The 17,211-nt window shown below is 35.1% G+C and overlaps 1 protein-coding gene across 1 annotated transcript; it reads right to left on the reverse strand.

The window, feature by feature from the left end:
* Positions 1 to 16,577, reverse strand: Noc2 (Nucleolar complex protein 2). The gene is made up of 6 exons (XM_089631379.1): positions 16,059 to 16,577; positions 15,594 to 15,835; positions 2,165 to 2,354; positions 1,226 to 2,055; positions 919 to 1,134; positions 1 to 592 (listed from the first exon to the last, which is right to left on the reverse strand). Exons 1-6 carry the CDS (start codon positions 16,318 to 16,320, stop codon positions 77 to 79), a joined length of 2,256 nt encoding a protein of 751 aa, XP_089487505.1. The 5' UTR covers positions 16,321 to 16,577; the 3' UTR covers positions 1 to 76.
* Between the last annotated feature and the right edge of the window lie 634 nt (positions 16,578 to 17,211).

The raw sequence follows: 17,211 nt of genomic DNA on the forward strand, positions 1-17,211 counted from the left end.
TAATAAATTTTATTTTCTTTATTGAAGGTAATAAATAAATACACAAGGATAACAATTAACATGTGTAAAAAATAATTTACCATTCAGAAATATTGAAGTCTTCAACCAGATCCGCCTTATCGAGCATTTCTTCGAGTTCTTGAACTTGCTGTTTCTTCTTGATCTTCTTTTCTTTCTTAGTTTTAACAGGACTTTGTACTTCATCATCATCATTCATATGTGGAAGATTAGTCTCGTCCTCACTATCGGACGGGAACAGGTCCACGGGACCATCAGCCTTAGGTTCGGCATTTGATTTCTTGAACTTTTTGATTGTTGGAAGTTGTTCAGAAATTATTTCATTTTTGTTGGCTCGCTTCTTCTTCTGTATGGTATTAAGCTTGTTCCAGTTGTCAAAGTAATTTTGCAGAGGTGTTCCATTATTTTTTATCGTTGTTTCCCAGGCATTGATCATTTTAATATCGTTAATTTGGAATGATATCCTCTTGCGCTCTTTCTCTATGAATTGCATGTTTTCTTCAATCTTTTCAACAACCTGACGAACTTTTTTGCAATAGTTCGCCACTGGACATGTTTTCAAAAATTGTTTTAGCTAAAATAAAATATTTTTATATATATTAGTGGAGATGGTGGCAATTCACAGTAAATAATTTACATAGGGTGGTAAAAGTTAGTTCTCCACTAGCAGATTTCTAAGAAAATACTATAAAGATTTTGTTAAAGACTGAAATACAATGTTAAGTACACAATAACCTATTTGCCGCTAACGCACCAAATGATGTGTGTGTTGTAATATCTGACTGTTAAATGAGTGCTGCATAATCCCGTTGTTTTGCATACATAACACAGTGAAGTTAATAGAACAATAACCAAGTTATTTAGAAACATTTATATAATCATTAGTGATAACTCAATTACCTGTATCACACAAGGAATAACCATATCAGGGAATGCAATAGTGTGCGAGTATATGCTTAGTGATTCCAAAAGAAGCGAATAGATACTGTCAACTGCGGCATCCTTAAATCCATTTTCGGCCAGTTGGCTTTTAGAAAGTCTCAAAATGCACGCAAAGGACATGGGTTTCATTGATACCTTTTTGTTCTTTTTACCAAAATCAAAAGATGTCAGCACCTGAAAAGAAAATAAATAATCAATGAAATTGTATAACATGGATGCTGGGCCCTTGCCTATTGTAAACAATTATAAATGAAATGTAACATACCTCAAGCAAGAATGGTAATACTGGTATGAATATTTCAGCATCTCTGGACAGGTTTAACAGCACTTGCACGCAGTGGAATCTCAATGGGAAATACTGCGCAGTTGGGATTAATTTAATTGTGTTTGTTATAATCATAACTAACGGGTACACCAAAGATTGAAGCTGGGGCCTGTTTCTGGTCAGGGTGAGCAATTCCGCCCAAAGGTGAAGGGAGTTGACAAACTGCCAGTTGTAAACAGCTTGAATGTTTTCCTTCTTGTGAAGAACAATGGCGTTCCTCAGGTGGATGGCCAACTGTCTGATGTAAAGGAACACTTGCGAGTAAGAAACATTCAAGTCTAATGCAAACATCTCCACCAGGGATCTTCTCATGAATAGTATGCAGGGCCATGTGCCCGGGCTGACGAACTTGCTGCTTTTCACGTACGTCATGTACATCATCTTCAGGACGCCTTCTAGTAGCATGGCCTGGTTCATCCTCGTGACACGCAATATGCACATAAAGGCCAGCACTCTCACAGTTTCTTCCGATGTACTCCAAAGTATTGTCAATCTCTTGAACAAGGTTTTAGCCAAGATTGGGAAGCACCCCAGGAAGGTTGACATTTGGTGAAGGTGCTTCAACAGAACAGTCAATATATTAGTAGATGTAACGCCACCGAGTAGTTTGAAAATGTCAATGAAATATGATTTCAGGGTGCCTTTAATTTTGATCCACCGTTTGCATTTTTTTGGGTCCTTATTTGTTTTATGTAGGCCCAGAATCTTTTTTATGGCTGGTTGCAGATACAACACACACATTTGAATGACAGCATTGAACACTCCAGATCCTGAAAAATAAACAATGGTTAGTAAATGTTACACAATATAAGTATTTTATCATTTAGCTTTCTTGCTTAATGTAGAAACAAGTAACACCCAATAATATTGATTATTTACCTTCAATTATGAACACCTTTTCTTCTTTAGTCTCATCTCCTTCACACACAGTTTGAAGAGCAGCGTGGAATGCTTTTACAATAGTGGATAGCGTGGAAAGTGGTATCTTGTTGGGAGATTGCAGTGCAGTTTGCCACGCCTTTACCATTTTTAATGTGATCTTCTTGTTAGAAATAACAGCACCCTCCTCCTATAAAACAAAAAAAAAATCTTCTTCAGTCTCATCTCCCTGGCACACAGTCTGAAGGGCAGCGTAGAACTCTTTTACAATAGTGGATAGCGTGGAAAGTGGTATATTGTTGGGAGATTGCAGTGCAGTTTGCCATGCCTTTACCATTTTCAATGTGATCTTGTTACAAATAACAGCACCCTCCTCCTATAAAACAAAACAAATAAAAAGCACCATCATGGTTATTCTTGAAGTTGAACTACAACTTAAAATCATAAATTCATAAGTTCTTCATCTACCGGCACTTTTAGGTAACTAAATATGCATATTGTTGCCTGTCAGGTAGCTCAGTCTGTTGTGTCATATAAAATATATATTTTGACTTAAAATTTATTGGACAAACTGCTACAGTCCATAAATTATTTCTGTCTTAGGGATAAGCGATCAAAAATTTTGACACCGCTTATGCAAACAACTAATTAATTATAATTTAGTTAGAGATAACTTATAGAAGCTTATAAACCAAATTATTGTAATGAATAATTAACGGTTTAAGAACATAATACATATTTATTTATTGTAAAAACTAAAAATTCAATTACTTTTCACAAAATTTACAATATAAGTGATTTTAGGATTAAAAATGCAGCTTATGTGCTACTAACACCATTGCAATTTTTCTCCTAACGTCTAGACCAGTGATGGGCAAAGTACGGCCCGTGGGCCAAGTCCGGCCCGCCAGGCTAGTCAATCCGGCCCGCGACATTGTTTTGAATAACCCTACTACAATTTACCAATTGAACAAAATGTATTTTCTACGTAGATAGAATAGAATACTTAACGGTTTCCTTCTCATTGTGTTTTAAGTAGGGTATTATTGCATCTAATATTAGTTTGCACACAACCTCGCGCTTTGCAGATCGGTAGCATGGCGAATGCATGGCGATGTGAAGTGCAATGCGTGTTTTGCTCGGCTAAGTTCGGGACGAATCGGGCGCTACCATTTTCGTTTCCTCTGTTGTCAAGGTCAGTGTTCAATGTTCATCAGTGTAGTTCGGACAGTCACGACGCGACGTCGCGTGCGTAGTCAGTGTCAAGTCACCTCTGCGGCTGTATGCCTGGCTTGTGTTTCTATGGTTGTGCTTTTTTGGTAGTGTTTTTGACATTTTTGATCGTTACAATGGCAAGTAAAAAACGTAAAGTTGATTCAGAATGTCGTATTTTTAAAGATGAGTGGACTTGGAAATACTGTTTTACACATATTAAGGATAAACCTGTGTGCCTCATATGCAATGAAGCTGTAGCGGTATTTAAGGAATTCAACCTTAAGTAACCAAAGTACTTTTGACCAAAATTTGTAACATCACTACTGATGGAGCACCAAATATGACAGGGACGAAATCTGGTTTCGTAGGCATGTTTAAGGAATCATTTCCTGGGAACGAAGCTGTGTTTCTTCATTGTATCATACATCAAGAAGCTCTGTGTAAATCTGCTCTAGACATGAAACATGTGCTTGATGTTGTTATTAAGCTTGTTAATAGCATTCGTTCACGAGCACTCAATCATAGACAATTTCGAGAGTTTCTTGACTCATTGCAGTCTGAGTATTCTGATGTACTTTACTACACTAAAGTAAGGTGGCTCAGTGCAGGACGAGTTTTCGAACGAGTTTGGAATTTAAAAGACGAAATAATCTCTTTCATGGAAGAAAAAGGAATGGACGAATGTGAACATATGAAAGATATTGTATGGCTTTCAGACTTTGCATTTTTTACAGATCTTCTCAGTCACATCAATAAATTGAACCTTAAACTCCAGGGAAGAAATCAATTAATCAATAATATTTGGGGTCATATCAGTAGTTTCAAAATGCAATTGAATCTATTTTCTAAACAACTAGTCAAGAAAGACTTTACCCATTTTCCAAGACTAAAAACTATTGCAGTTAGGGAGGACCAACTTAAGAACTATGAGAAAAGCGTGAAATATCTTTATGAAGAATTTGAACGAAGATTCCAAGACTTCAAAGTTATAGAACAGGACCTGGACATTTTTAGCATGCCATTTAATATGGATTGTGAATCAGTCAAACCAGAATTTCAGCTCAAATTGATTGAGTTGCAATGTAATACTGAATTGAAGCAACTGTTTCTCAACGTTTCCAAAATTGAGTTCTACAAGGCCCTGTCAAAATCAAGTTTCCCAAACCTGAAATCTCACGCTCAGAAGATAATTGCGATGTTTGCATCTTCCTACATCTGTGAACAGGTGTTTTCTACTATGAAGCTTCGCAAAAACAGTGTTAGAAACCGATTGACTGACCACCATTTAGCTTCACTACTGCGAATCAGCTCATCCCAGTTTTTACCAGATTATGATAAACTTTTAGAAACTCAGCCACAGTTTCATCTGTCACATACGCCTTCATACTCTTCTAAAGAATATTCAATTTTTGTTACTTTTTTACCATTTTAGCATATAATGTACTCAATATTATGCATGATGTAAAAATTAAAAAATATAGTACTTATATCTCTTATAAAAAATTATTTTATTCAATTTTTTTTCCGGCCCGCCTAGATAATTTTTTATTTTATCTGGCCCTTTCCTTAAAAAGTTTGCCCATCTCTGGTCTAGACCAATGATACTCAACCTTTTTCTTCTGCGGGCCACATTCATATGTTTGTAAAGCTACGCGGGCCGCAACACTATACTAGTATCAGTGTTCTAATGAACTCGCTAAAATCCAATAAAATAAAATTAATTCTAATAAAATCCATGGGGGGGGGGTTGTTACAGAAATTTGCTGAAAAAAAATTCCGCATAGCCAAAAACATCATATATGTGATTTCCCACAACAATTTTTCGAAATCCATGGTTGGGGGGGGGGGGGGTAGCTACGGAATTCCATGGTCAAAAATACACATCAAAATTACCCATCGAATATACCGGTCAAAAATAGCTACTAAAAATACTGTCAGCAAATCACAAAACGTCAAAATGAAATGTCATAAATTGGGCAAAATTAAACGACAACTTCAGACGGCATTAGTGTATTTTTGTTTAAAAGGTAAGTTCAAGAGATTTTTGTTATGTTTTTATTTTATTTTTTATTATTATTTGTGATTTGGCTGATTTAAATAACTTGTTTTTGAAGTAGCCTAATAGGGACTAGTCGCCTTTTAGATTTTTTCGTTGCCGATTCTCGTTCTGAGTAGCCTAAATGGCGATTAATCGCCTTCGTTGGCAACACTGACTGGTATGACAAAAAATATCATGAAACCCACCACCCCCGTTTTTTTGGCAATACTGTGACTGTGACGCATTTATCTTTGGAGCTGTCAAAAATTTATGGGTTGCCACGAGCAAAATTATTTGCGCGCATATTTGTCTGTCATATATTTACGCGACGTAACAATAATCGCAGTGACAGCAGTTCGTGTTTACACTTTGCTCTTGCAAAAAAACAAAAAAAAACCTCCGAATTCGTGTGCAAACAGTATTTATATGGAAAATTTAAGTGCCAAAAAAGGTTATTTGATAAAACAGTAATAAAATAATACTATTCTAGCGGATTCTAAACATTTTATCGAAAGTTTTAAAACAACCTAAGATTGTGTGTTTGTTTTCATTGAAATGTCCATCCCACCGATGCCTGATGAATGCTGCCATCGGCGTAAAAAAAGAATGCTGGATAAGATGACGTCCCCATCACAAAAAAAGGCCTCGGAAATGATTTCTCCAGTGGTTGAAGATGAGGAATCTGACGGAGCATCGGACTATTCCGACGAGTCTGAAAATGAGAGTGAAATCCCAGTGTCCTCAGTCCAGATACTGAACGACACTGAAGCAAGTCTAAGAGCACTCCAAGATGTCCTTGCTGAAAAGCAGTCAAGAGTCTCAAAGGATCAACAACTGCGGATAAGCGCATATGTATCCGCTGTATTCAGATCAGTTTCACAGCTGTTATTGGAACGAGAGGGCTTCAAAGCTGATCTGGCAACAGTCAATGCCAAATTAATAGTGGCAAAGGGAGAGATCGCGATTGAAAAAGCAGAAAACCAACACAGGTTAGAAAAAATATTGCAGTTGGAGTCGGATCTAGGACCAGTGATGCGTAGAGTAGCCGATGCCACGGAAGCAAGCCTATCATTTGCCGATATTGTGAAAAATGGCCCACAGAAGATGATACCATCAATCAACCGCTCAGGACTTAACGTTGGGACCCCCAAACCTGCTGTATGCATCTTCCCAAAGCTGGATTCTACAAAAGATAGCGACGATACGAAACAGCTACTAAAAGATACATTACGACCATTAGAACTTGGAATCCGTGTGACGGGCATTAGGAGTATCTGAAACAAAGGCATTGTAATCCATACTGCAACACAAGAAGATCAGGATAAAATACTGAAAACCCCATGTCTAGCAAACTCGGACACTCTAAGCGCTCGATTACCAACAAAACGGCTTCCAAGGGTGATTTTCTTCAACGTTCCTCGTGACCTAACGGACGAGTGCTTCCTAAAAAATGCCTTAGCAGGAGCCCAGGACAAAGCAGGCCTAGATTTCGCAGTAAAAAGTTGCAAGCTAAGTCACCTTGCTGGCGCTCGAACTGGATCAACTTGCCACCGGGTCTTCGAGGTTCCTGCCCACATTCGTCACGTGCTGGTGGAGCAGGGGAAAGTCTTTGTGGACTGGAATGTGTGCCGTGTTCGTGACTTCATTGGACTTACAGTGTGCTCCAAGTGCCAAATGATCGGACATTCCTTCAAGTTTTGCAAGGACCAGCAAAGATGTGGACACTGCGCAGGCGAAGGTCACGCCCGGATAAACTGCCCAAAAGCCACCGCCGAGCCTGTCTGCGCCACCTGTACAAGATTTGGGAAGCCCGCTGCACATCCGACTGGAGACAAGGACTCCTGCCCGGCCTTCAAGGCTGCCCTTGCCAAGGACTTTGCAACCATTGATTATGGCGTCTAATTACATTGAAGAAGATGACGAGGTAGATTACGAAAATACTCATAATTTCTGTGATTGGCTAAAGTTTCATAGCAACTACAATATGGAAAATATTAATATTGTTCAGTTGAATGTTAGATTGATTTATAAATACTGGGATACTTTGAATGTCTACTTAAATACTTGTTGGAAGCATATTCATGTGTTAATGTTATGTGAAACGGCTATAACACCGAATCTTGTCTGTCTGTATAATATTCCTGGATTTAATTGTTACAACTATTGCCGAACTAAAAAATCTGGAGGAGGTATATTGCTATATGTTCGAAATGAATTCACATTTCAACAGAAAACAATAGAAACAAATCATTTTGAATGTGTGCTTGGCTCTAGGACACTTCCAAACAAGAGTATTTTAAACATCATAGCAATATACCGCCCCCCCAACTCTAGCCAACCACAATTTCTTAATGAAATATCTGCCATTCTGCATACTATAAGCCCCAAAGAAAATGTTTTACTTATAGGAGATATTAATCTAGACTTGTTAAATTGTCAAAACCCTATTATTATGGCATATGAAAATATAATGTCGGATAATTATTTAATCAAATGTATTTGTGACGTAACTAGAGAAGCAGTTTTAGCAGGAAAAGTTAATCTTTTTTTTTTTTTTTTTTATAGTTAATACCTCACAAGAGTCCCAACTGCTCCCGTCTGGAGCCAGTGAGACTATGGCATCCCAATTGGGGGATGTTGTGAGGCTGAAGGTAAGTGGGGAAGGGAAAGAGGAAGGTGGGGAAGTACCTGGCTATTCAGATCTAGTCACTAAACACGGCTAAAGCCATTTGGAGCAACTCGTACTTGTTTAGACCACATATTTGTCCGATTTAACAGTGGATGTAAACAAAGCGATTCTCTTTCCTCATGTGTATGTAATAATATTACTATAGCGGATCACTTTTTAACTGCAGTTAATATTAAATATAGTGCAAGGAAAGAAGCCCCAGAACACGGGGAAAGAATTTCGTTTTTATCGCAAAACAAAATCGACAAAAACATTCATAATTTTAAGTGGCACTCCTTGCTTGAGGAACAAGATTGCAATATACTATATAGTAAAATTAAAAACAACTTTAAGAATTTGTATGAACAGAGTAAAATCGTTATGAATTATAAACCCAAAAAAAGACCTCTGTCAATAAAACCTTGGATAGCTTCTAATATCTTAGAAAACATTAAAAAAAAAGATTCATTGTACAGAAGGTGGAAGAATTTTCCTAGCAATCAATTCTTTGAATTGGAATATAAAACTTTCAGAAATAAGGTGACAAAAGAAATTATTAAATGTAAGTCTACATTTTTTAACAATAAATTCAAAAATTATTTTGGAAATACAAAAAAAACTTGGGATGAAATAAATAAATTATTAGGACGCAAGTCCAAAAGTAGTTGTGACGAAATAATCTCGAAATATATGTTAAATACGAATAATGAAGAAACCGTAGCAGATAAGTTTGTTGAATATTTTACAAATAGTGTTAGCTCTATGATACATAAATGTGATTATTTAGCATCGACCGTCAGGCCGAATGAAGTGCAACATAGTATGTACCTACCCAGAGCTACCTGCCAAGAAATCAATATTATTGTTAGCAAATTAAACAATTCAAAGTCACCAGGGATTGACAACATTCGAATGTTTGACATTAAGACACATATTAATATTTTAGGGCCTGTTATAACACACTTTATCAATTTAATTTTATCGCAAGCAGTAATACCAGATGAACTAAAAAGTAGCATCATTAGGCCAATTTACAAAGGGGGCAAACATACAGATATTCAAAATTATAGGCCAATAAGCATATTGCCAGCCTTAGAAAAAATACATTTCCATAAAACTTAATAAATATCTAGAATCTTTCTCTTTGTTGGATCCCAACCAATATGGATTTCAAAAGAAAAAAAGTACGGAAATGCTGCTTCAGGAATTTTCAAATCACATAAATTATGAATTAAATCTAAAAAAACAAGTGTTGGTTTTATTCATAGATAACTCTAAGGCATTTGATACCATTGATACAAATAAACTATAAGAAACACTGGAGGCAATAGGAATTAGAGGAAAGCTGCTAGTTTTATTAAAAAATTTACTAACTGATCGACAAATAAGAGTAAAAATTCTTAAAAAATTTAGCAAAAGAAAATATATCTCAACAGGTGTTGCACAGGGGTCAATTCTAGGGCCAACCCTTTATATTATTTATGTCTCAATTATGAGAAAATTGTTTTCATTTGCTAAACATTTTGTATATGCAGACGATACGGCGCTCGTAATATCGCACGAAGATCTGGTTACTGCAATGAACCTTATGCAACATGATTTTATTGCCCTACTGAAATGGTCGCATGATGCAGGCCTCTTTATAAACGCCAAAAAAACTAAAATTATGCACATCAGATCTCCACACGCCAGATGTAATGTAATTCCTTCATTATATACACACACATTTGACTGCATACATAAAAATGTTGCACAGCCCTGTTCATGTGAAACCATTGATTTTGTCAAAAGTTATGTATATTTGGGTGTTACTATTGACTGCTACATGAAATGGGATGTACAAATTGCTAATGTTTGTAAACGTCTACGAGCTATTGTGGGTAGGATTTATAAAATAAAATATTTCGTGCCTATAAGTACTTTAAAGTTAATCTACTTATTTCTGGCTGAATCCACTATACGTTATGGAATTACTTCTTGGGGACATTCTTGTAAAACTAATATAAGCTATATACAAACATTACAAAACTCCATTATAAAATTGTTAATCCATAAATATGACAATCAACACAGAAGTAACATTAAATTAATATACAAGTCTCTGAATATTTTACCTGTCAGAGGATTATTGTTTTATAATATTGTAAGTCAATGTGTTATATTGTCTGATTCATTGTATAGGGAAAGAGTTTGCCATAAACATAACACAAAATTCACTCAAAATGAAGGACTGGTAGTTCCGAAATGTACTAATAAATATGGTGAAAGAACTTTCAACTATATAGTACCCAAAATGTTTAACTTATTACCAATGACAATTAAAAATAATAACATGTATACTGCTAATGTTAAATATAATCTAACGAAATGGTTATTGGATAATAATGATCTATACTGATGCCCCTGAAATGGAATTCATATTCTTAGAAAATGGAAAAACAATTATTTTGTAATACCTGACTACCTACCTCTATTTATGAAACTATTGATGTACTTGTTGATAATACTAATTTGTTCATACATTTATTTTTACTTGCTTATTTTATAAGGCTTTTATGTTTTATGTTGATAATACTAATTTGTTCATACATTTATTTTTACTTGCTTATTATATAAGGCTTTTATGCTGCTATTTAAACTTTTCTGCAATGTAATCAATTTATGTAATTATGTACCGTTCAAATTGTATCTTATGAATGTATAAATGTTGTCTCTATGTCCCTGCCGACAAACTACATAAGTAGTTTAGCGGGTTTAAATGTGAATAAATAAAAAAAAAAAAAAAAAAAATATCTTTGTTTTTTGGAGATAGATCTAGCGTGTGCAGTAGCAACACTCTTATACCAGATCTGATGTTGACACGACAACGACTATCCTCTTCGGGTTTCAATGTCTGTACGTCAAAGTCGCAATTAATCTCAAATTAACGTGATATAGAATGCCAGATTTTGTAAACCATGTTCCTGATATTAAATGTATTGAGGGCCGCACAAAATAACTTGGCGGGCCGCAGGTTGAGTATGACTGGTCTAGAAGATCTAAACGTAGGGTTGCAGCGAAAAAGTTAGAGGGATCCAACAGAAGGTGGTACCCAAACTCTCGCATGTAAAGGCATCGCATTAACATTTGTATTGCACCTTTTCTATATCATTTGAGTATAAGGCGTCTTCGGGTCCCCATATTACTGAGTCACTCTCGAGAATGCTGCGAACTAGAGTAAAGTAAAGCATTTTTACGACCGCCGCATTAGAAAAAGATTTTTCGTTGCAGATTACAAAACCTAGCAATCACATTCGTGTTGCACACCGAATCGATACGAGAATGAAAAGTCAGACGCTTGTCAAAAGTGATTCCTAAATTCTTGGATACCGAAATATGTTTTAATGAGACGCCAGACATTTTATAGTTAAAGTACAGCGTACGCTTCGCCCTTATAAAGCACATAATTGTACACTTACACTCTTAGTTAAAATAAAGTTTATTTCGATTACTGCAAAGTATTATGCCATCGATATTGATTTGTAAAACGAATGGAGTCCTCTTTAGTCATAATACTGGTATATAGTTTAATATCGTCAGCAAATAACTAATTTTTTACGAATCTTATAAACATTGAAAATAATAGAGGTCCTAAGTTAGACCCTTGAGGGACCCAAAATTTGTGAGGTTAAGGTTTTGAAGTGAACTGCCCGTAAATTACATACATTAGACAAAGAATTATAGAAGAAAAAAGCAGTCAGTGCGATAAACCAAAGTTTTCAAGTTTGTTTTATAATACAACGTGATCTTCTTAGTGAAAAGCTTTCGCAAAACATCATTCGAAACGTCTACTTGTTCATTGTTATCCAAAATATTTGAGATGTAATCTTATATACTTAACAGATCATAGGCAGTAGCTATAAAGAGCTTCGAATCAGCAATGAAATTTCCTCTGGGATCCAACAAGGTTCTCATCTCGGACCATTGTTTTTCATTTTATATGTTAATGATTTGATCAATGTTATAAAATACTCTAAAATATAATTATTTGCTGATGATGCTAAACTATACAAACCAATAAAAAGTCTAAACGATTGTGTCAATTTACAACACGTGCCCGAAAACTTCAGCCGTAGTCGTCGACACGACTTATTCAAAATAACATACGGCAGAACAGATATTCTAGCACAAAATAGCATGACAAGAGGAATGGTGCTATTGAATGAAATCTCAGAAGCACTAGATATATATAATTCTTCTTTAAATAGCCTAAAGTTTTTATTGTATAATAATTATCTTCATAGGTGTTAAGATTGTCAAATTGAGAATTGTACAGTAATTGGATAATCTATCTGTTGTGCAATAAATAAAATAAAAAATAAAAAATAAAAAAACATGATAAACAACTATATCTAAATGTTTCAAAATGTCATTACATTGTCTTTTTGAGAAACAAAAATAAAATATTATTTAATTATTCTTTAACAAAAATGAAACTAAAAACATCAGGTTATTTTATTTTTTATAAAGAGTTAACATAATTTAAAATTGACCAAAAAAAAAAACAAAACAGAAGCAATAAAAAATGTAAAAAAACTTAACCATATTCAAAAAATAAAACAAGACTAACTATAATAAAAAATAAAAAACAATAAAAAAATCTGGTGAGTTCAGTTTGTTTGTTTATACAAGTCAAAAGACGCGAGCAGTGTTTGGGTTATCGCGGTACGATACACGCGCCGTCCGCGAACACCGCTCGTTCAAAAGCATTAAGTGGTTAAACAACAACAACATTGCAACAGTCTCAGATATTCGTGATCTCGGAATAACACTTGATAGTAAATTACAATATAACCTTCATATACATTAAATCACAAATAAAGCTGCTAAAATATTAGGCTTCATCATAAGAAACACAAAACTTTTTAATAGCGTCAATATCATTAAGCAACTCTACTTTGCCTACGTACGAAGTCATTTGGAGTTTGCATCAGTTATTTGGTCTCCATTTTACAAAATCCACATAAACAAAATCGAAGCAATTCAAAATATATTCCTAAAATATCTTTATTACGAGTCATTTGTAAGATTTAATAATTATGCAGAGGCAGCTTCGTGCTTTAAAATTGATTCAACGAGTGTACGGAGGCATCATAAGGATGCACTATTTCTGTATAAAGTAGTTAACAATAATATTCAATGCCCAGAGTTGCTAAACAAGATTCCGTTCAATGTACCTGCGCGTTCAACACACTCTTGTGTTCTGTTCAGGATTGATCAATGCAAAACGAACTCTAAGCAGAATTCTTGCCTGAACAGACTTTTGTGTAAGGGCCTTTGAGATTTTTCCATCAGTCGGGGAATTTTCCAGAGTCGATTATTTTTTTAATATAATTTCCAATGTGAAATATTAAAGATTTGTAAGAGAGGTAACATTATGGGATCAGCACATACCTTCAGAATAAATGTTTTTATAAAATCTGATCCAACAGCATTTTTGGTTTAAATTTTTTAATTGTCGCTAAGAAAGCATTTTTATTTACACTTAAAATGTCAACAAGTCCGGGAAAGACTAGAGGATATAGGTTCAAGTCCCAGTTGCAACCATTACTTTTTTATTTTCTGTGTCTTTGCCCATTTCATATTTTCATTGAAAGTTGTTGATATTATCTTATTTCGAAGTTTGTTCTTATTAGTGTCAGGAGTATTTAGAGAGAAGATTTTGAATTTTGAATGGTCGAAGAAGTTGGGAATGCCCAAGGAAGACTTAATGCTTTATCTTTGCATTGGAATGAGATATTGAGTCGATACAATTTAGATTTTCTAAAGTAACAATATGGTATACAGTAGTGGATAGTAGAAAAAGTCAGAGACCCCCGAGGAGGACTTAACTCTTAATTCTACACTTGTGTGAGATATGGAGTCGAATTATAGTCGATTCACAGTAATAAGTTGATTTTAAGATATTACATAGTGAATGGTAGAAAAGACAAGAATCAAACAATTATTTTTGGTGAAATGAGGCATACGTAGAGATGGCAAAATTTAGCATTAATTTTCAGATTTTTTAGCATTAACAATTGGAAATTTAGCGTTTTATAGCATTTTGAGGCATAATTTAGCGTTTTGTAGCAAAATAGAAATAAATGTATTTCCTGAATGTTTTTAGCGCATATTTTAAGTATTTTTGGTAAAATATATGTTTGACCTTCATTTGCAAGTATTTCCATGTGAAAGATTATAAATAATTAATTTTAATATTAAATGAATAAGGAAGGAAACTCTAAGTACGGGTCGAACACAAACACAACAAATGCAGATTGCGATTAACATCAATAGGCGTCATTTATTTCGCACAAATTGTGTAATGTCAAAAAGCAATTTTAGCCTACAGTACAAAAATATTAAATATTTACACATAAAATAGTAACAAAATTATAAAAAATCGTAGGAAAGGCTTCCAAAAATTAAATAAAGTAGGCATAATACTTTTCCCTGCACATTCACATGAAACTACCTTCCTTATGCATTTTTCTCAATTCTTCTTTAGTTGTACTGGACTAAATATTACTGTATCAGCTTCTCCAATTTGTATGGTTCTTTGACTTCTGAAATACGCTATATTCTCGGAAAGCGTTTAAATTCAGCGTACAGAATAAATTAAAAATATTAAATATTTACACATAAAATAGTAACAAAATTGTAAAAAGAGGTTGGACAGGCTTCCAAAAATGAAATAAAGTAGGCATATTTGAAATACAGGTAAATACAAAAAACAATGGAAAAGGCACATTACTGATTGAATGATAGCATTGCGCACATTTCAATAGTGGGCTCCTTCATTCTCATACGCCTGTCAGTCAATACCCGGTATTTTTGGGAAATTCGCGCCTATTTCGCTAAATAGAATAATTTAGCTGAAATACGGCCAAAATCACGTTTTTCGCGTTAATTCGCGAAATAGAAATCACTGGAAACACTTTCAAATGCCTTGAAACGCAAAGAAAACTTATAAATGCCCTATTTTCGAAACATAAATATTTTTTCGATTTTTTAGTTAAAACGAAATTTTGCCATCTCTAGGCATACGTGATGAACGAACAACTTGGAAGTGATGATTGAAGAAGTCGAGGACGGCCGAGGAAAACATGGCATAATCAAGTGAAACAAATGCTTATTATAATACAATTGCAGCAGTAGGTAACTAGAATATTCGGGAATGTTCGCCCATACAAAACGCATTGTATTAGAACCTACTAGCGAAATATTGTAGGTACTGCCCATCTACCTACTAGCTGGATTATTCTAGACGCATTCGTACCTACATAACGGCAGCGCTAAGAGGTATTTAGTCAGTCAGTCAATAATCAGCAGTTACAAGCGAGTGCGTTGCGAGGGCCCGCCGCCGACTCAAGTACACCAGAATTCACAACCTCAAAACTTTACCCCAAACCACTCACAAGTGATGGATACATTTGAGGTAATTTACCCCAAAGAAAAGAAACTTAAAATAACAAAAGTAGGTATACCTCAAAGTCACTTTCATCACTGGCTTCGTGTAAATCTGCGTCGGGTTTATGAGCAGCATTCTTTGCATCTTCTTCTTCTTCTTCGCCTTCCGATGGTTCTCCATCAGACGCATCCGAGTCGAGTTGAAAGTTCAGTAACTTCTTGTCATTTTCTTCTAGGTAAGCGTAGAATTCAGGATCTGTGTCCCTCAACTTGGCCAGAGATTTGGCGTGCAATGCAGGGTCCAGGTCATCTGATGAATCTGAAATATTTAACAAGAATTACTTATAAATAAATAAACTCAATTACTAAAGTTTTTCAAGGGATGTTTCCCTTCGTAACTTCCTAAATTATGTAGGTTCCAAATCAGAGAAACAAGACATATTAAGTGTGTAAATTTCTAACATGCGGGTTTAATCTTTTTTTTTAAGTGTAAATAGCAGTAGTAAGGGGTGTGAATGTTTTGAATCATATCACTCTTTTACCTTCATCTGATTCTTCTGAAGCATCACTCTCTTTAGGTTGTTTCTCTGTGACCTTATTTTTAGGTACTTTTTTGTTTCTTTTTACGGGTGGAAGAACCGAATCCTCAGAATCGGATTGATCAAATTCATTTGACATGAAATCTTCTGTAGAAATGTTTTCAATGGTAGACTTTTCGTCTAAAGAACTGTTTTTGGGTGTTTGCTTTTTTTGTTTTTTTGAACTGGGTTTAGCTGGTAAAGTTTTCTTCGATAATTTTGCCATTTTCGTTTAACCTCACTTTCAACTGCGATCATCCGCAAAACGCTACTTTTATTAACTAGTGTGCACTTAATACATACTGAAAAAATAACGGTAAAGTTTCCTTACTCTACCTACTGCTAATTAGATAGATAAACTATTTCAGCGTATCAAATCGTTGTTAATAAAATTAAAAACAGTTCGTGAACAAGTCTTGTCAATAATTTTATAATTTAACCTCAAGAAAAAGCCGACCCGACACTGCGCATAAATAAATGAACATGTGCGATCCGCGTAGCAGTGTTGCCAACGGGTCTTGGCCTAATGTCGCCGTTTGTAATGTTTTTTGGCCTAATGTTTCAAACATTTAGTAGCCTATTGTAGCCGAATTTCAGTTGCAGTAATTCTAATGAGCTCGCATAAATTCTGCTCACATATTCCCCACAAATATTGTACGTGAGCTTGATCCATGGGGGGGATTGTTAGAGAATTTCTGTAAAACATAATTCCCCACAAAAATTATTCAAAATGAGTACTCCCCACAAAATATTTCAAATCCATGGGGGGGGGGGGTTGTTGCAGAACTTCGCTGAAAAAAAATTCCGCACAGCCAAAAACATTATGTGATTCCCCACAACAATTTTGAAATCCATGGGGAGGGGGGTGGTTACGGAATTCTATTTCGAAAAATTCCTCACATTTTTCCATTTAAATTAAAAAATCTGTGGTAGCCTAATCGGCGACCAGTCGCCTTTTAGATTTTTTCGTCGCCGATCCTCGTTCTGAGTAGCCTAAATGGCGATAAATCGCCTTCGTTGGCAACACTGCCGCGTAGAGGTGAGGCGTATTTATCTACCCAGTAAAAGTACCGGGTATTTTCATGCGATACTTCGTACTTGTGACAAATCTCCAAAA

This window comes from Hesperophylax consimilis, chromosome 4, assembly GCF_061612785.1.
Source record: "Hesperophylax consimilis isolate HC1 chromosome 4, BYU_Hcon_1.0, whole genome shotgun sequence".
Taxonomy (NCBI): Eukaryota; Metazoa; Arthropoda; class Insecta; order Trichoptera; family Limnephilidae; genus Hesperophylax; species Hesperophylax consimilis.

What these genes read in the sequence shown, in the direction of transcription:
- Noc2 (XM_089631379.1), bottom strand. Translation starts at nt 16,320, where the DNA reads ATGGCAAAATTATCGAAGAAAACTTTACCAGCTAAACCCAGTTCAAAA. An exon ending in AAAGGTGTTCATAATTGAAG is followed by an intron (nt 2,056 to 2,164) that starts GTAAATAATCAA and finishes TTTATTTTTCAG; the next exon opens with GATCTGGAGTGTTCAATGCT. An exon ending in TTATTCCTTGTGTGATACAG is followed by an intron (nt 593 to 918) that starts GTAATTGAGTTA and finishes ATTTTATTTTAG; the next exon opens with CTAAAACAATTTTTGAAAAC.